General features: G+C 47.2%; 2 protein-coding genes across 4 annotated transcripts; both read left to right on the top strand.

The window, feature by feature from the left end:
* The first annotated feature begins 166 nt into the window (after nt 1-166).
* cep152 (centrosomal protein 152) lies at nt 167-11,558 on the top strand. Of its 2 annotated transcripts, XM_062462646.1 has the most exons (28): nt 167-714; nt 837-965; nt 2,296-2,405; nt 2,546-2,621; nt 2,741-3,085; nt 3,240-3,402; nt 3,485-3,625; nt 3,694-3,833; nt 3,941-4,141; nt 4,350-4,497; nt 4,644-4,735; nt 4,882-5,045; nt 5,191-5,395; nt 5,487-5,588; nt 5,675-5,805; nt 5,917-6,045; nt 6,125-6,260; nt 6,368-6,541; nt 6,903-7,172; nt 7,300-7,431; nt 7,748-8,425; nt 8,761-8,836; nt 8,994-9,161; nt 9,264-9,345; nt 9,477-9,559; nt 9,693-9,849; nt 10,153-10,256; nt 10,360-11,558. In XM_062462646.1, the coding sequence occupies exons 2-28, from the start codon at nt 876-878 to the stop codon at nt 11,190-11,192; spliced, it is 5,130 nt and encodes a 1,709-aa protein (XP_062318630.1). In that variant the 5' UTR covers nt 167-714; nt 837-875; the 3' UTR covers nt 11,193-11,558. The 2 variants fall into 2 exon arrangements, with proteins under 2 accessions (XP_062318630.1, XP_062318631.1); XM_062462647.1 differs by lacking the exons at nt 167-714; nt 837-965 and adding an exon at nt 1,770-1,984.
* Nucleotides 11,559-11,764: 206 nt separating this feature from the next.
* LOC134021622 (long-chain fatty acid transport protein 2-like) lies at nt 11,765-15,225 on the top strand. 2 transcript variants are annotated; one of them, XM_062462645.1, is made up of 11 exons: nt 11,827-11,844; nt 12,173-12,283; nt 12,357-12,566; nt 12,813-12,968; nt 13,094-13,218; nt 13,360-13,554; nt 13,642-13,732; nt 13,843-14,041; nt 14,132-14,229; nt 14,349-14,479; nt 14,611-15,225. In XM_062462645.1, the coding sequence occupies exons 2-11, from the start codon at nt 12,217-12,219 to the stop codon at nt 14,785-14,787; spliced, it is 1,449 nt and encodes a 482-aa protein (XP_062318629.1). In that variant the 5' UTR covers nt 11,827-11,844; nt 12,173-12,216; the 3' UTR covers nt 14,788-15,225. The 2 variants fall into 2 exon arrangements, with proteins under 2 accessions (XP_062318628.1, XP_062318629.1); XM_062462644.1 differs by having other exon boundaries at nt 11,765-12,283.
* Nucleotides 15,226-15,490: the final 265 nt, after the last annotated feature.

Raw genomic sequence — 15,490 nt, 5'->3', positions numbered from 1 at the left:
TCAGTGTGCCTGACTCCGTTTGTTTTAATCATTGATAAGGGTTTTACTATGGTAAACCCATGCAGAAGCTGTAGTTGACACGATCTTGAACTCCGAAGCCATGCAGCCAATCACAGACAAGTGCTTTGCCGCTGTTTCGGCGCGCCCTTTCAAAGCAACAAGGCTAGTCCACGACATACAATAAGGAAGTAAGCCGGAGACCAGCTAAATAGCTCAATAAGTTAAATACTATTAACAATAACGAGCAATTTACCTCTAGTTAGCGAACCAATCGTTCTATATGCAACCATGATATGGTTGTGAGACTAATATCACCTTTTTATAATTCAATAATAAGCTCACGGGAACTTTTAGGGTGGTTTTATAGAAGCTTTCCGTTTTGTTTACTGTGGTTACCATGATGCTAGCTAGCTAGCAGACTAGCTGAGCAGCTAGCTAAGCTAGTCAATTGATTGTTAGCTAGCAAAAATTATAAATCGAGTTGTTTAGGTGGTTGTCAACCTAAGACTTTAGATGTATACTAACCAACGCGTAGCTATCTGTATTTGCAGTTTATTAACTAGCAGTTTATTAACTAGCAGTTTGGCGTGTGCAAGCTAAGTGAGTTTGCTGGACAATTAAGTGAGCCAACCACCTATTAATAGCTAGTCTAGCTAACCAGTTGCGATTATTTAGGAAGCTCAGGAGTTGACATCCACCACTTTTTGATAGCAGGTAAGTTTACCTCGGTGAGTGCGTACTACGGACTGCGTGTGTATCAGTAAAACTTTTTAGCTGAATATTATTTTGTGTTGATGTCATTGCGTCCCATCATCTAAGGGAACATATTTTCTTAGCTTCTTCAGGTCCTAGTAAATCTCAATTTGGCCTCCACCATGTCAATCGACTTTGATAGCGCAGCCCTGCAAACTCAACATGATGATGAGGAGGAGTACGATCCAGAGGACTACGCACGAGAACAAGAGGTGCTTGAAGGCTACCTTTATTAGTTGTATCATCCTGTAGCAGTACGGACCAAATATTTCCACACTCGCAACCATCCAAAGTGTGCCTTGGATACATTGTATAGACTGACAAGTGTGTTGATAACGGAATTCATATTTTAACAATGTGTGTCTTCTGTGGTGCTTTTGTTGCCAGGCAGCATGCTACTCTTGCAAAACTGACAAAACTGCAAAACTCACATTGGTTTTGTTATAGCAGTAGGCAATATGTGTGTGTGTGTGTCACACAGGCTCTCAACATACCATGTTCATGACATGTCAAGTACTTGTGCTTTATCTTGTAATCCTCGAATTGATACTGTATTTTAAGTTTTGTTAGTGCAGTGAAAATCGTCCAAGTGTGTGTTCTCAAGGTGCATCGCTTGCTCCAATCAGATGTAGGCATGCTGTTACTCACCGCTCAGTAATCTGCTGTACCCTAAACCTGTGTTGTGATTGGCTGTCAAAGGCAGTTGGGTGTGTCATCCATATAACTGGAGCTGCCCAATGTTTTCCCACACTGCTCCTTATTGGTTGCTTCACATCTCACCAATTTTGTATTTAGCACAAATCTGTAAACCAGGATAGTGAGCCATTAAATGGGTTCATTGTGGAACACAGTTTTACTGGAAACTTGGATTTACCACTGAAATCGGACATTTAATTTTATGTTGAAGGCTTTTGCATACTTTAAACTAGTCGGTCAAGTAGAACATATTTGTTACTGTTACACAAAAATGTTTCTGCTCCAGTTAACCAACCTATATGGTCCATGTAGACAATGGGGGTTTGTGGGACAAAAACACAAGAGCCAGGAGCATGCTTTACACGATTTGGATGTTTTATACAGAGGACTCTCTGTATACAGGACTAGCCTACATGCGCCTTAGTGGCTGAAGCGGTTGTGCCTTTTCAGTTAGTTAATGTCGAAGTGGGACATGGGTCCTATGGTGGATGACACTGTGAAGGTTGTGAGGAACATTCAACAGTCCTTGTTGGAAGTAAGTGTAGCTGGTGTTGCTTCTTTTTTTTATACTAAAAGTTCATCAGTGCCTGTCAGGAAAACTTGTCCCGACAGTTGAAAGTCTGGACAAGTCTGTCCTTGTGGTTTTGTTAAGTGTTTTGAGACCAGGGAATGCATGTTTTAGTCAACAAATAGTTTAGCATTCAAGTCAGGAGTCTGAGTTGCAGCTAAAAGATTCTGTCAATATTTTCCTCTTTTAGCTGAACTTGTGACACTTTCTCAGTATTACCCTGTTGCCAAGCAACCCGGGTGAGTCATTTTCATGTTTTTCTTTTCTTCATTCTTCAGTTGCACAAGCTGCTGACAGACCTTCCAGATGACATGCTGGAGGACAGCAGGGAGGAGTCCTCTCCAGAGCTGGATTACTCTGCCTGCAGCAACCAAGACTCCAGTAACAGGTAGCTTAGTCATACGTCCATGGACACTTCTCAGATAGTAGGCTAGGTTTCAGGAGTTATATGTTCATGTTGTTTCTCTTCAGTGACCTTACAAGGTGTTTATTGTACATAACTGAATTGTTTTATTTTAGCCATCTCAGACAACAACAAAAATGGCCCCAACAAACTGAATGGTCTGATCATAACAGACAACAAAGATCTGCCTCCCATGTAGAGGTAAGATGTTGGTTAACCACAGTTTCTTTTCCTGTGGTAGATATTTGATCACTCCATGTCTTAATTAAACGGGCGTGCCTATTAATTAATTGTAATCTTCATTCTTTGTGTCTTTGGAGAACTCTGAGGACAATTTCGACCAAGGCCCCTATCATGTTGAGTACTCCTATGAAGAAAGAGTTTTGGAAATCAATGGCCATGCTAATTCTCCTCAAAGCCAGCCTCTGCCCCATACCTGGACCCAGCCAGGCCAGGAGTACCAGTACAACCATGTGGGCTACAGGTATGCCAGCGCGGGTACAGAGAAGCCTGTAGCCTGTGCTAGTATCTCCACAGAGGAGCAGTACGAGCATGAACCATACCCTCATGGAGCTGCCGGCCATGCAGTGGAATACAGAGGGGAGGAGGGGCAGAGGGACACACAGAGCTATGGAGGTCAAAACGGCACACGGCAACAGTTTCAAGTGAGTGCAGTTTCATTTGAATTGGCTTTATCATCCCAAAGGAAATTCAAGCTTGTATTTGTGCTTTGACCATCAAAATCATGCATTCTTATAGCATTCATTATAGCCTATATAAAACATCACCAAGTAATACTGTTATATACTTTCTTTATAGAACGTTGAGGATGCGGAGTCCGGGGACAGTAGGGTGGATCATTACAAAGCCAGCTACCAGCCCTGCCAACCGTCCAGCCAGCCCAAGATGTTCAACTCAGAGTCCTGCCAAGAAGGCGGACATTTTGACCAACTGCAGAGGGAATTCTTGGACTCCGCTCAGAGTAAGTTCTCTCATATTGACTTTGTTGTGAGCCAGCATATGAGGGGGGTCAAAAAAATGATCTAAACTGATTTGCGTTTCAGACACTGCTGAGAGTCAACAGCTTGCTCAGATGGAGATATTGAACAAGGCCCAGCTGAGACAAATGGAAGATCTGGAACGTAAACTGGAGGACTCAAGGCGCAACATGAGATACCTGGAGCATCAGTTTGCCATTGTGAAAGGTATGTTGCGTGAGCGTAGCACACGGTCTCTTATGCGTACGGTATTGACAACGCGCCTGACCTTGCAGATGAGAAGGATGGGATGGTGGTGACTCTGAAGGAGTCCAGCCGGCTCATCGAAGAGGCACAGGATCGAGAGGTTCAGCTGCTGAGTACTGTGAAGTCCCTGGAGCAAAAGGTTCATTCTCTGACGGAACGAGACCACGAAGTAAGCATCCAGGTCCAAATGAAATCGGTCATGCCTTTCCCAGTCAAGGGAAACACAAGTCTGTCTACTTCCAGGGAGTCAGTGATTGTCTGTTTTGTGCCGAACAGAACACGAAGAAGCAGCGCGTGGCGGACGCCGCGGTGGACAGCATGCAGCAGCAGATGATGGAGCTGGGGCGCTCCGACACGCTGTCCAGAGCGCGGGAGAAGCACGACCGGGACATGTCTGCCGTGAGGGAGAAGCACGAGGCCAAGCTGCTAGTGCTGCAGCAGCAGATGGACACCTGCTCCCAGGCCCTGGAGGAGCAGGTTAGTGCTTACACACATCCCAACAACTCACTCATTCAGTTGTTGTGCTCGTCTTTAGTATCACAAATTGTGTCAGATGTGTGTTCAAATAACGAAACTTTGTGGGTAGGAAAAAAAGGGTTAGACCTTTCTCCCCTAAGGTAAACAGCTCCTTTGTAGTGGCCCAGAGGGAGTCTGTGAGGACAGTAGTTGATGGTTGTGTTGTCAGACGGAGCTGGCCCAGAGACTGCGGGAGCAGGTGAAGCAGCTGGAGCGCAGGAGAGAGGAGGAGCAGGTGGAGAGAGCTGCAGTCATCAACACCCTTACTCAGCGCCTGGAGGAGGGCCAGCAGCAGTGTGCCAAACTGCTCCAAACAGGTGACTTGCTGTTTGTCCAGTTCACTTCCTGTCAAATCAACACAAACGCAGGAAAAAGTATTATTTCAGTGTATACTTCAGTAATACACATTGACGTACTGGCATATGAAGACTTGTCATCGCCACTAACTCTTTTCATGTTCTAGGTTCAGTGCAAGAGATGAGCCAGTTGCAAATCAAACTCCAGCAAGTTCAGTCAGCCAAGACCTTGAGTGAAAACATGAACCAAGTCCTCCAGGTTGGGAAAACATCTCTCCATGTCCTGTGTTGATATAGACGTAGTCAGAAAACATCTCTCCATGTCCTGTGTTGATACAGACATAGTCAGAAAACATCCCTCCATGACTGTGAAGACGCTCAAACTCTTCTCTCCTCGTTTACCAGGAGGACCTGAATGATCTGAAGGAGCAGATCACACTGTATGAGTCAGTGGTAAAGCATGGAGTGATATCGCCAGACCTCAACAGGGACTGGGAAAGACATCTGTCAGAGTCTTACGTGGATTTAGGAATCAAGGAGAAAAACTTGAAAAACGTCCGGGCTCACAGGTAGGCCCTGGCCAATCAGAATTATTCTTCACGAGTGTGGAATATTAAGTGTTGGCTTCATATTGGTCCATGAGCTTCTCATAATAATAATAATAATAATATTTAACACTCAGAAATATTAAGTGCGTACTGCCTTCCTGTTCAGCACTCCCCTGGCCGGCCTGTCAGGCCCCTCGCAGCCCCGGGACGAGGCTGTGAGGGAGCTGAGGGCTGAGCTGCAGCGCTCTCTCGCCTGCCTGAAGGGCAAGAGGCAGAAGATCAGCCTGCTCCAGGAGGAGCTCCGCCACTCGCGGGAACGCCTGGACAAGCTGCAGGCTCAGCTGGAGCAGGCTCAGGTCACCACCGCCACGGTGAGGACCAGCTGGGGATGTGTCCCTGTGTCGCTGTGTCCCTGTGTGACACGGCCTGGTCTGACTGGATCAGGGTGTCTGTGTCGTACAGGTCAGAGGAGCCGCCTCAGAGAAGCTTCCGGACTCGACAGCTGTCCAGAAGGACGTCTTGAGACTGCAGGAAGAACGACAACGTCTACTAGAACATGTACAGGTGAGCGTCTGGCTGAGGAGCGTGAAGGATCTGTTACCTATGGATCTATTACCAACGTGTTTGTTTATCTATTTCTAACATTTCAGCTGCTAGAACAAAAGAACAAGGAGCTGAGGCAGAGCGAGGAGAAGGTGAGGGCGGCCAACACAGAGCTGTGCTCCAAGATGAGGGAGATGATCCAGGAGCTGGACCAGGAGAAGCAGGAGGCCGCGGAGAGGTGAGCAGTTAGAGAGAGAGAGGAGAGCGAGAGAGAGAGGGAAGCAACTAAACTGTGGCAAGTTCCCGCCTGCTGACGACTGTCGTCTGTCTCGGTGACCGCGCCCCCCAGGTATGAGAGGACCCACCTGCAGTACAGGGACGACGTGGTGAACAGGCTCCGAGCACAGCTGACCCTGGAGCACGCAGATCAGCTCCAGCAGCTCACTGCTGAACACCAACAGCAGCTCCAGCAGCTACAGTGAGAACCCATCCTGTAATGACACCGTCTTCTGTACCCTCCCCCTGTCCTCGATCACACCAAACGTGTTTCTCCACAGATGCAAACTGTCTGAGGTCAGTGCTGAGATCGTGGCTGTGCAGGAGTGCTACATCTCGGTCTGCAAGGAAAAAGACCTGCTGGAAGAGAAACTGCAGAGCGGATCTGAGGCAGAGGCTGAGATGAGGGAGAACGAGGTGACCAACGCAGGTTTGATCTGTCCCATGGTGTGGAGCGTAGCACACGCTACGAACACAACTCCATCACCACCCCCAGGTGGTGATGGAGTTGTGTTGTTTCTTAGCTGAGGATGAGAGAGGAGAGCCGCACAGCCCTGGAGGAGATGAGGGCCGAGCTGGAGAGGCAGCATCAGACTGCAGTGGACCAGCTGCAGGCTGTCTGGTCTAGTGAGACAGAGAGACAGATCCAGGATCAGGTGACCTCTGCCAAGGCTGCATGGCAGGAAGAGCAGGAACAGGTACATCCTCCCAGATCATCCTCCTGATCAGTGTGATCGTGCCAATACTGCCCCCTGGTGGATCCTGTTATTGCTCACTATTGTCTATTGTGATAACATGGGCGTGGCTGTATAGATGTATTAAGTTAATACGTTTAGAAAGGCTTGACAAATATTTTCAAAAAAAGTTTGGGGAAAAAAATTCTCATGTCTGGGGAAACTCTGCTCTGGGTCTGTGTTTTCTTTTTGTCCTTTTTATAATTGGTCTAATGGTGGTAGCCTTGTTTGTTATTTGTTGCATATTGTCTTGGATCTTCATTATGTTTATATAGATAGATAGAAAAAATCTAGTTTCTCTCACCAGTGTTTGATACCCCCACAGAGGGAACGTGCCTGGGCTCAGAGGCTGGAAGAGGCCAGGGAGGAGGCCAGGGAAGAGGCCAGGGTCCAGACCCACAGAGCCAGCCGTGAGGAGGCCTCCCAGACGGAGGGCAGGGCCAGCCCTGAGAGCTTCAGCAGAAAGGAGCTGGAGGACAGGCTCAGGGCTGAGAGACTGAGGCTGCTCCAGGAGGCTGACTCTGACAAACACACGGCCGTGCAGGACACTCAGAGAGAGATGCGGGAGATACACCTGGAGGACATGACCAAGCAGGTTAGAAACATCCAACACACCTGGGGTTTTGAGCTCTTTATAGCTCTTGAATCATTGAGATGTTTATTAAGGAAACACTTGCCTGTGTCTCAGGTCATGGTACTGATGCGCTGGTTTTAATTCCAAGGTGGAAGGCGCAGTAACCAGGGCCTACAGCCGCTGGCTTGAAGACCTAACCTCTCTCCCAGAGTACAAAGCGAATCTCCAGAGAGAGCGAGAAAAATGGGACGAACGACAGGACGAACATGTTCAAGAGCAGGTAGCAACAACAAATCAAGCATTTGACGCTTCGTGTGCGCCGGTCTGTCCTGTACTAAGGCTCTTCCCTAATAGGGAGTCAGGTGGCTGAGCGGTTAGAGAATCGGGCTAGTAATCAGAAGGTTGCTGGTTCGATTCCTGGCCGTGCCACACAACGTTGTGTCCTTGGGCAAGGCACTTCACCCTACTTGCCTCGGGGGGAACGTCCCTGTACTTACTGTCAGTCGCTCTGGATAAGAGCGTCTGCTAAATGACTAAATGTAATGTAAATGTAATAAGCGCCGGGTGACGTGGATTCTCTCTCCTGGGTGTGCCAGGTGTCCTTGGCTCTGAGGGTGGCAGAGGACCAGTGGCAGCAGAGGCAGAGTGTGGCTCTGGAGGAGCGGGGGCCAGGGGGCCAGCAGGTGGAGGAGCTCCAGGAGAAGCTGGTGTCTCTGCAGAGCCAGCTGGAGCGCGTGAAGGGGGAGGAGCCCGCCCTGCTGAAGGCGGAGCTGGCCGGGGCCAAGGCTGTCTGGAACCGGGACAAGCAGCAGGAGATGTCCTCCCTCCAGACCCTCCATGAGCGGGAGCGTCACGCTCTGATCCAGGAGCAGCGCGTCACGCTGGAGCAGGAGGTGCAGCGGGCCGTGCAGCGGGCCAGGGAGGACGCCGAGCGCCACAGGAAGCAGCTGGTCCTGCAGAAGGAGGCGGAGCTTCAGCAGGCTCTGAGGGACAGGCGGAAGGAGTGGAGAGCCCAGCAGGAGAGCAGGGACCAGGAACTGAGGAGGCAGGGCAGAGAGGAGGCCCAGCAGGAGCTCCAGGCTGGGCTGGCTGAGGCCCTCAGAGAGGCCCAGGACCTGCTCCTCAGAGAGGCCCCCACTCAGCCCCCTAACAGGGGGGAGGACAGGCCGGCCTGCTGCTCTGCCCAGGAGGGGGGTATAAGACACATCCTCCAGTCGGCATGCAGAGAGATGATTTCCAGAGCTGTGGGCCAGGCCAAGAAAGAGTGGGAGAGGGTAAGGATATCTACGTATTTGTCCCAGTTTGTAACAAGCGCTGATTCATAACAGCTGCGACCGTTTACCCTGCGTCGCATTGTGGGACGAGGGAAGCTCATTTTGAAGACAAAAAATGCACTGGTAGCTGTGGATTGTTTTGCTGAATCCACACAGTGCAGACTGACTTGGACTCTGGTGTTCCACTGTGGAGTCTAATATTTTTTTTTTTTTATCAGTGTTCCACATCTGTGTTGAAACACGATCCTCCAACTCCACGGCTGTGTTTATCTGCAGGGGGGCTATCTTACAGTCCAGTTTTGACTAACCTTGTTTTATGGCTGTTTTCCCCTCAGATAAGTGAGGACAGACTGGCTTGTGTGTTGAAAGACACCCAGCAGTGTCACGAGAGAGAAGTCAGCCAGATCCACAGTATGTGGCATTTGAATTCCCCAACATTGTCTAAATGTCTCCATGAATTCCTCCATTAACCTTAAGTGTGTTAAAGCGTGATTCAAACTCAATAGCACAGTATATTCTCCTAATGAAAGTACAATAGGGTTTATGTCAAGCTTGACCGCTCTTCCAGACACGGTGGCCCAGAAGAGACAGGAGGGGCGTTGTGGTAAACAGTGCGCTGAGACTGTGGCCAAGCTGAGGAGGAAGAACCAGGACCTGCAGAAGCATCTGGAGAAGGCCTGTCGCCAGCTCCAGCTCACCGTCAGAGAGAACAAGGCCAGCATGCAGCGCCTCAAAGGTGACCCTCGCACACCCCCATTTACGCCCCCCCCCCTTGTATGTCTGTACAACGTTAGAAGGGTGAGATGACCCTGACCTGGTGAACTCTGCTCCCCTGCAGAGGAGCACGAGGACAGGATGCGGCGGGAAGAAGATGCCCTGCAGAAGCTGGGGGGAAAGAAACAGCCCCAGGAATCCTCTCTGTGAGTAACATTTCTATCAGGAAGTTTATGCTATAGTCACGTGTCCACTCACAAGGTGACTCCTATTGTGTCGTATTGAAGATATGTGTGTATTTGGATGATTTATGACAAATGAGCTCTTCTCTCAACAGCGGCTCAGATAACCCACAGAGTATTCAAGCTGGCCTTGAAGAGATGAAGGAACAGTACATGAACGCTATCGGAAAGATCAGAGGTCAGTAAATCAGTTCTTGTTTTCTCGCAGTCCCGTGGCTTGTCTCCTGTGTCAGGCCCTGGCTGTGGGCCCAGGACCTGTGAGTCGTGTTGCTGCCGGCTCGCGCTGACACCTGGGGGGTTGTGTTTGTCAGGAGACATGCTGCGCTACCTCCAGGACAGCAAAGAGCGAGCGTCTGAAAGGATCCGTGTGGAGGTGCTCCGGGAGAGGAGGGACACAGCCAGGACGATGAGGCAGTACTACCTGACGTGTCTGCATGAGCTGCTGGAGGAGAGCGGGCAGAGCACAGGGTGAGCGGGCAGGGTGAGCGGGCAGAGCGCAGGGTGAGCGGGCAGAGCGCAGGGTGAGCGTGCAGAGCGCAGGGTGAGCGTGCAGAGCGCAGGGTGAGCGTGCAGAGCGCAGGGTGAGCGTGCAGAGCGCAGGGTGAGCGGGCAGAGCGCAGGGTGAGCGGGCAGGGTGAGCGGGCAGGGTGAGCGGGCAGAGCACAGGGTGAGCGGGCAGAGCGCCCTCCGTCTGACAGCTACCAAAAGCATTAGCATGCCTTAATGTCTCCTCTTCGCTGTTGTCCCTCTCCCTTGTCCTCCCCCTCATAGAGCTGAGAAAAAAATTATCAATGCTGCAAGGAAGCTAGCAGCCATGGCCAAGGCCCTGGAGACTCCTACCAAGAAGAACTCAGCGACGTATCGCACCCTACAGCGTAAGTTGTTTTAATTCATGTGAGCAGGAGAAGAACTCGAAGGAGAACATTTTGACCGCTGACAAGTAAGTTTCTTATATGTGGTATGATGTCATGTCGCCAGGTTCATCATCAAACACCGACGCTACCATCGAAAACAACCGCGGTGGAGTTTCCAGTTCCAGTAAACATCAGTCACCCGAAGCCTCCGTCCCAGAAACCAGCTGTGAGAAGTGGACAGTGGAGAGCAAGACAGACAGGACAGAACCAGCAATGTCGAGGACCAGGACCAAGCCCACGGGAAAAGCCCTCTACCAGGACCTCCTCACGAGCGGAAAGCTGAAAACACCAAAAGACGCTTCATCTAAAGCCCACCTCCTTCCAGCTCACCCCCCCTCTCCCCGACCCGCTCCCCAGGCTGGGCAGGCCTCGCTGGGGGAGTTCCACCACAGGGGTTTGACTGACGCCAATGTGACTCTGCGGAACCAGAGCAGAGAGGTGTACCTGCAGGGTGTGGACACAGCAGACGACCCCCTGGATTCCCAGAGGACAGCCACTCTCATCCAGGAGACTCCCGTCAGGGACGGCGGCCAGAGCGACTGGAGTTTGTTCAGCAACCCCGGACCTGGAGACGTGTTTATCCCGGTCCACTCCTACTCCAGCAGGAGGGAGGACACCCCCCTCCTCCCTCTGTCTGCTGCCTCATCTGACCTGCGGGAGTTTGGAAGCCTCACCGCTGACCACTCTGACATGACTGTTTATAAGGAGATAGCAAACATGCCACCCCACACCAAAGACTCAACGCTAACCAGTGTTCTGAGGAGTGCACACAGGGATCCTGTTCCAGGCTCTGAGGGGAAGATACTGGCCCCTCTGTGCTCCAAGAGCCTGTCCCCAGAGCTGAATCTCTGCCAGCAGGACAGTGGCTTCGACAGTCCTTTCACCTTTCGGAAATGAGAGATGAATACACACCAGGGGAGGTCTTGTTTTAAGGGATTTTCCCTGCGTCAAATTAATTTGGTATTTCCTGTCGATTAATTCTCTGTCATGTTGCCGCTTCTGCCTTCCGTTTGTGTAAGAAGGGGCACAATCGTTCCTCTTGAATATAGAGTGGTGTGTGAGGTGAATGCCAACATGATAGTTTGAGTGTTGTGGGAATCAAGTGAGAAACCTTGTTACACGTCTCAGTTACCAAATTTCTAAATGTCATTGTTGATTTATGGATTTCTGAGGTTTTATGTAGTTTTTTTAATTTATTTTTTTACATTTTATATTTATAAATTAATTAGATATGCTGTGCATAAAAATAAAAATCCAATATGATAGTGTTGTCATCTATTAAATAACACAATTTGAGTACTATTAAAAGATATTAGCCTACAATAAAACCATGAAGATACGGTGTAACTTGTACCACTACCACTTGGGGTATACTTTCCCGTTATGACATTCCTCGTGGCTTCAACATTAACAACCACGCCTACAAAAAAGGCGCAATGCAATGCTTTTATAAGCACAAACGTTGCCGTTAAAAGCTTGTCGATTGTAGCTACCTGTATTTGACCGTCTTGTCAGGCTAACCATGAGTATGTGGATAGGTTTCTTGGCGGTATGTTTGTGTATCGGAATCTTACGTTACCTCTATCCCTACTTTCTTAAGGATGTCCAATTCGTACTGAGAACTTCAAAAATCGGATATCGCCTTGCGAAATATAGAGAGACTAACTACACGATTCTAGATCGTTTCTTAGATTCCGTAAAAAGGCACCCGCACAAATCTTTTATTCATTACAATGACGTAACTTATTCGTACTCGGAAACTGATCAGAAGAGTAACAAAGTTGCAAGAGCCTTGTTAGAGCACAGTCCTTTGACAGAGGGGGATACCGTTGCACTTTTCCTTGGGAATGAACCATTCTTTCTCTGGATTTGGTTAGGGTTGGCAAAAATAGGATGTGCTGCGGCATTCCTGAACTATAACATGAGGACAAAATCATTGCTGCATTGCTTTTCATGCAGTGGAGCCAAAGTGCTGATCGCTGCTGAAGGTATTATAGCCATTGTGAATTACAATTCAGATCTCCGTTCTTTTGAACGTTTTCTGATGTACTGTCTTTTCAGAGTTGAAAGAAACTGTTGAAGAGATCCTCCCAACTCTGATGGAGCAGAATGTTTCTGTGTACATCCTCACTGATGAATGTACAACAGCAGGCATGCACAGCTTCAAAGACAAGATCAGTCAAGCCTCGGGCGAGCCACTGCCCATACGCGTCAGGTCCAGAGTCACACTGGGGAGTCCTGCTGTGTATATTTACACATCTGGCACTACAGGTAACCAACTGCTACTCAGCATAAAATAACAATGTGTTTAAGTAGCTGTCTCGTACGATAAACCATTTATCTGAGAAACAGTAACAGAAGTTACACACCTCACGGCAGAGATTTCTTTCTTCTGGACTGTTGGACATTGACATTTAATTTTCAAAGATTTCCTCCCAATTGCTCTCGGCATGTTGAAAGTGTTTAAGTAGCCATTCCTCATATTGTCACACATGCTATTTGTCTTTGTCTCCTAAGGGCTACCAAAAGCAGCCATGATAAATTATCAAAGGCTGTGGGCAATGTCTTTCCTTCAGTCTATTGCCGGAGTCTGTTCCACGGACGTAATGTACATTAATCTTCCCCTCTATCACACTGCTGGCTTCATGGGTTTTACAGGAGCCATAGAGAGGGGTATGATTTGAGTTTGTTCAGACTGTGTTGCATGTTGCTACTGTTGGATTGAACAGAATGTTTCAAAATCCTTGAAACATCTAAATGCTGGTTATATTGAAGTTTTAAAACTTTTCTCCTTCCAGGTATCACGATTGTACTACGAAGTAAATTTTCAGCATCTCAGTTCTGGGAGGACTGCAGAAAGTTTAATGTTACTGTTATCCAGTACATAGGTGAAACCATGCGCTACCTCTGCAACACTCCCGAGGTAAGGTACGCTCACCTGAACTTTGATCCAGTGTTACACAATCACTCTAAAGGAAGATCACACTAACTGCAAGCAAGTGCATGTTATTTGCAGTTTTCTTTCACTGTGCTCTCCCTCAACAAACCCTGTATTCTTTCACAGAAGTACAATGATAAAAACCACAAAGTAAAAATTGCAATAGGGAACGGTATACGAGCAGATGTTTGGAAAGAGTTTTTAAACCGATTTGGAAACATCAGTATCAAGGAGCTGTATGCCTCAACAGAGGGAAACATGAGCTTCATAAATTATGCTGGAAAGATTGGTGCAGTTGGGAGAGTTAACTTTTTCCACAAGGTATATGTCTTAACACAGTCCAATATGAATTCATATTATTTGTTTGACTTCATAGCCAACAATGTTTTTGATTTTGTATTCCTATAGAGGGCCTTTCCTTATGCCCTGATTAAATATGACACAGAGGAAGGAGACCCTTTAAGAGACTCAAAAGGTTTCTGCATGGAGGCTGCTAAAGGTACTCTTTTGAGATAACAGAAAACGCAAATTCTTAATTGTACTTCTTCACATTCACGATTGGCACAGACGCAACTTTTCTTTGAAATGTTTCTTTTGTCTATATCTCAGGTGAGACTGGGCTCCTCATATCTCAGATAACACAGAAGGCACCGTTCATTGGCTACGCTCGAGATTTACAGCAAACAGAGAGGAAGAGACTTCACAACGTGTTTCAGAAGAGTGACCTGTACTTCAACACCGGAGATCTGCTGAGCACTGATCAGGAGGGTTTCCTCTATTTCCAAGATCGGATTGGAGACACTTTCAGGTGATCATACCATTCTCAGGTGATAATGTCCAGTAATTTCAAACTCCTGAGGAAGAATGTTACTTATAATCTGCTCTCGTTTCATTACAGATGGAAAGGAGAGAATGTGTCAACTAATGAAGTGTCTGATATCCTTACAATGGCCCATTGTATAGAAGAGGCCAATGTTTATGGGGTTCAAATACCAGGTTCATGTTTGTTTTTTTTGTCTCCTTTGTTGTCTTTCTCTTATCAAACATTTTACAACATATGTGCCTTTGTACTGTAGGTGTATTATAAAGGCTTCTGTCTCTTTGTCCTTTAATAGGTCAGGAGGGGAGGGCTGGAATGGCTGCTATAACATTAAGGGAAGGAGTACAGTTTGATGGTGCTAGTTTATTCAAACATGTCGAGGCATATTTACCTGCCTATGCCAGACCACGATTCTTAAGAATTCAAGTAAGATCTCACCTAATCCTATGATAATCTATCGCTTCATCAATAGGATTAGGAATAATGTAATTCTGGGTCATTAACATTGCCCTAGTTAATTTCCTTTTTTTTTTTTTTTTTTTTTTTTTTTTTTACAGAGTTCTTTGTCAGTGACTGGTACCTTTAAACAGATGAAGGGGAAGTTGGTGGGTGAAGGATTCAGCCCAGACAGAGTCACAGTCCCTCTGTTCTTCCTGGATGAGAAACTCAGAAGTTACCAACCTCTCACTCCACAGATTTTCCATACAGTAGAATCTGGAGGACTAAAACTGTGATTCTTACAAGACAGAATTTGCTCTGAATTTAGACGACAAGAAGTTAAGACAAAGATAATAGGTTTTAGTTCACTGTTTAAGATTGCCTATAATAATATAATATATAAGAATGCAATTTAACTGTATCCCTAAATTGTTATTGTTTATTAAGTGTGTATTGTGTAAATTGTATGAGTAGCTGTAAGCAAGTGGGACATGCTTTGATTGTAAAAGAGGCAATCTTTTCCTCAAGGAAATCTGAGCACAAATGCTCACATAAGACCTCATTCTGTTATCTAAAACGTCCACTTCAGGGTGTTTTTTTTCTACGGATCAAGAACGCTTTTGTAAATCTCACCCAATTGGAGTAAGGAAAAGCGGTTGCGTGATACACACGCCTACTTCACTGCGGTTGCCATGTTCATTGTTAAAAAATAATAAACGAGATGTGAGTCAGTATTACAGTTGTTTAACTATTTATTTTTATGTAGTTTATTAATATGCAGTTAACTTTAGGAAAATTATCTTGGGCATAGTTAGCCTACATAAAACGAAACATAAAAGATAACATTTGATGCTGATTCTGTTCTGTATATTCTCTGTGAGAATGAACACGAAAGAAAAATAGTGTAAATGTGGATTGAAACTCACTCTGGCAACCAAGAGATTATCGGGAGGGAGGTAGGGAGGAGGGACCTTGCGATGTCCACCGCCCACTACGCTA

Source organism: Osmerus eperlanus, chromosome 5, assembly GCF_963692335.1.
Source record: "Osmerus eperlanus chromosome 5, fOsmEpe2.1, whole genome shotgun sequence".
In the NCBI taxonomy this organism is placed as follows: Eukaryota; Metazoa; Chordata; class Actinopteri; order Osmeriformes; family Osmeridae; genus Osmerus; species Osmerus eperlanus.
Note: the sequence above shows the minus strand (reverse complement) of the source record. Positions and strands in the feature narration are given on the sequence as shown.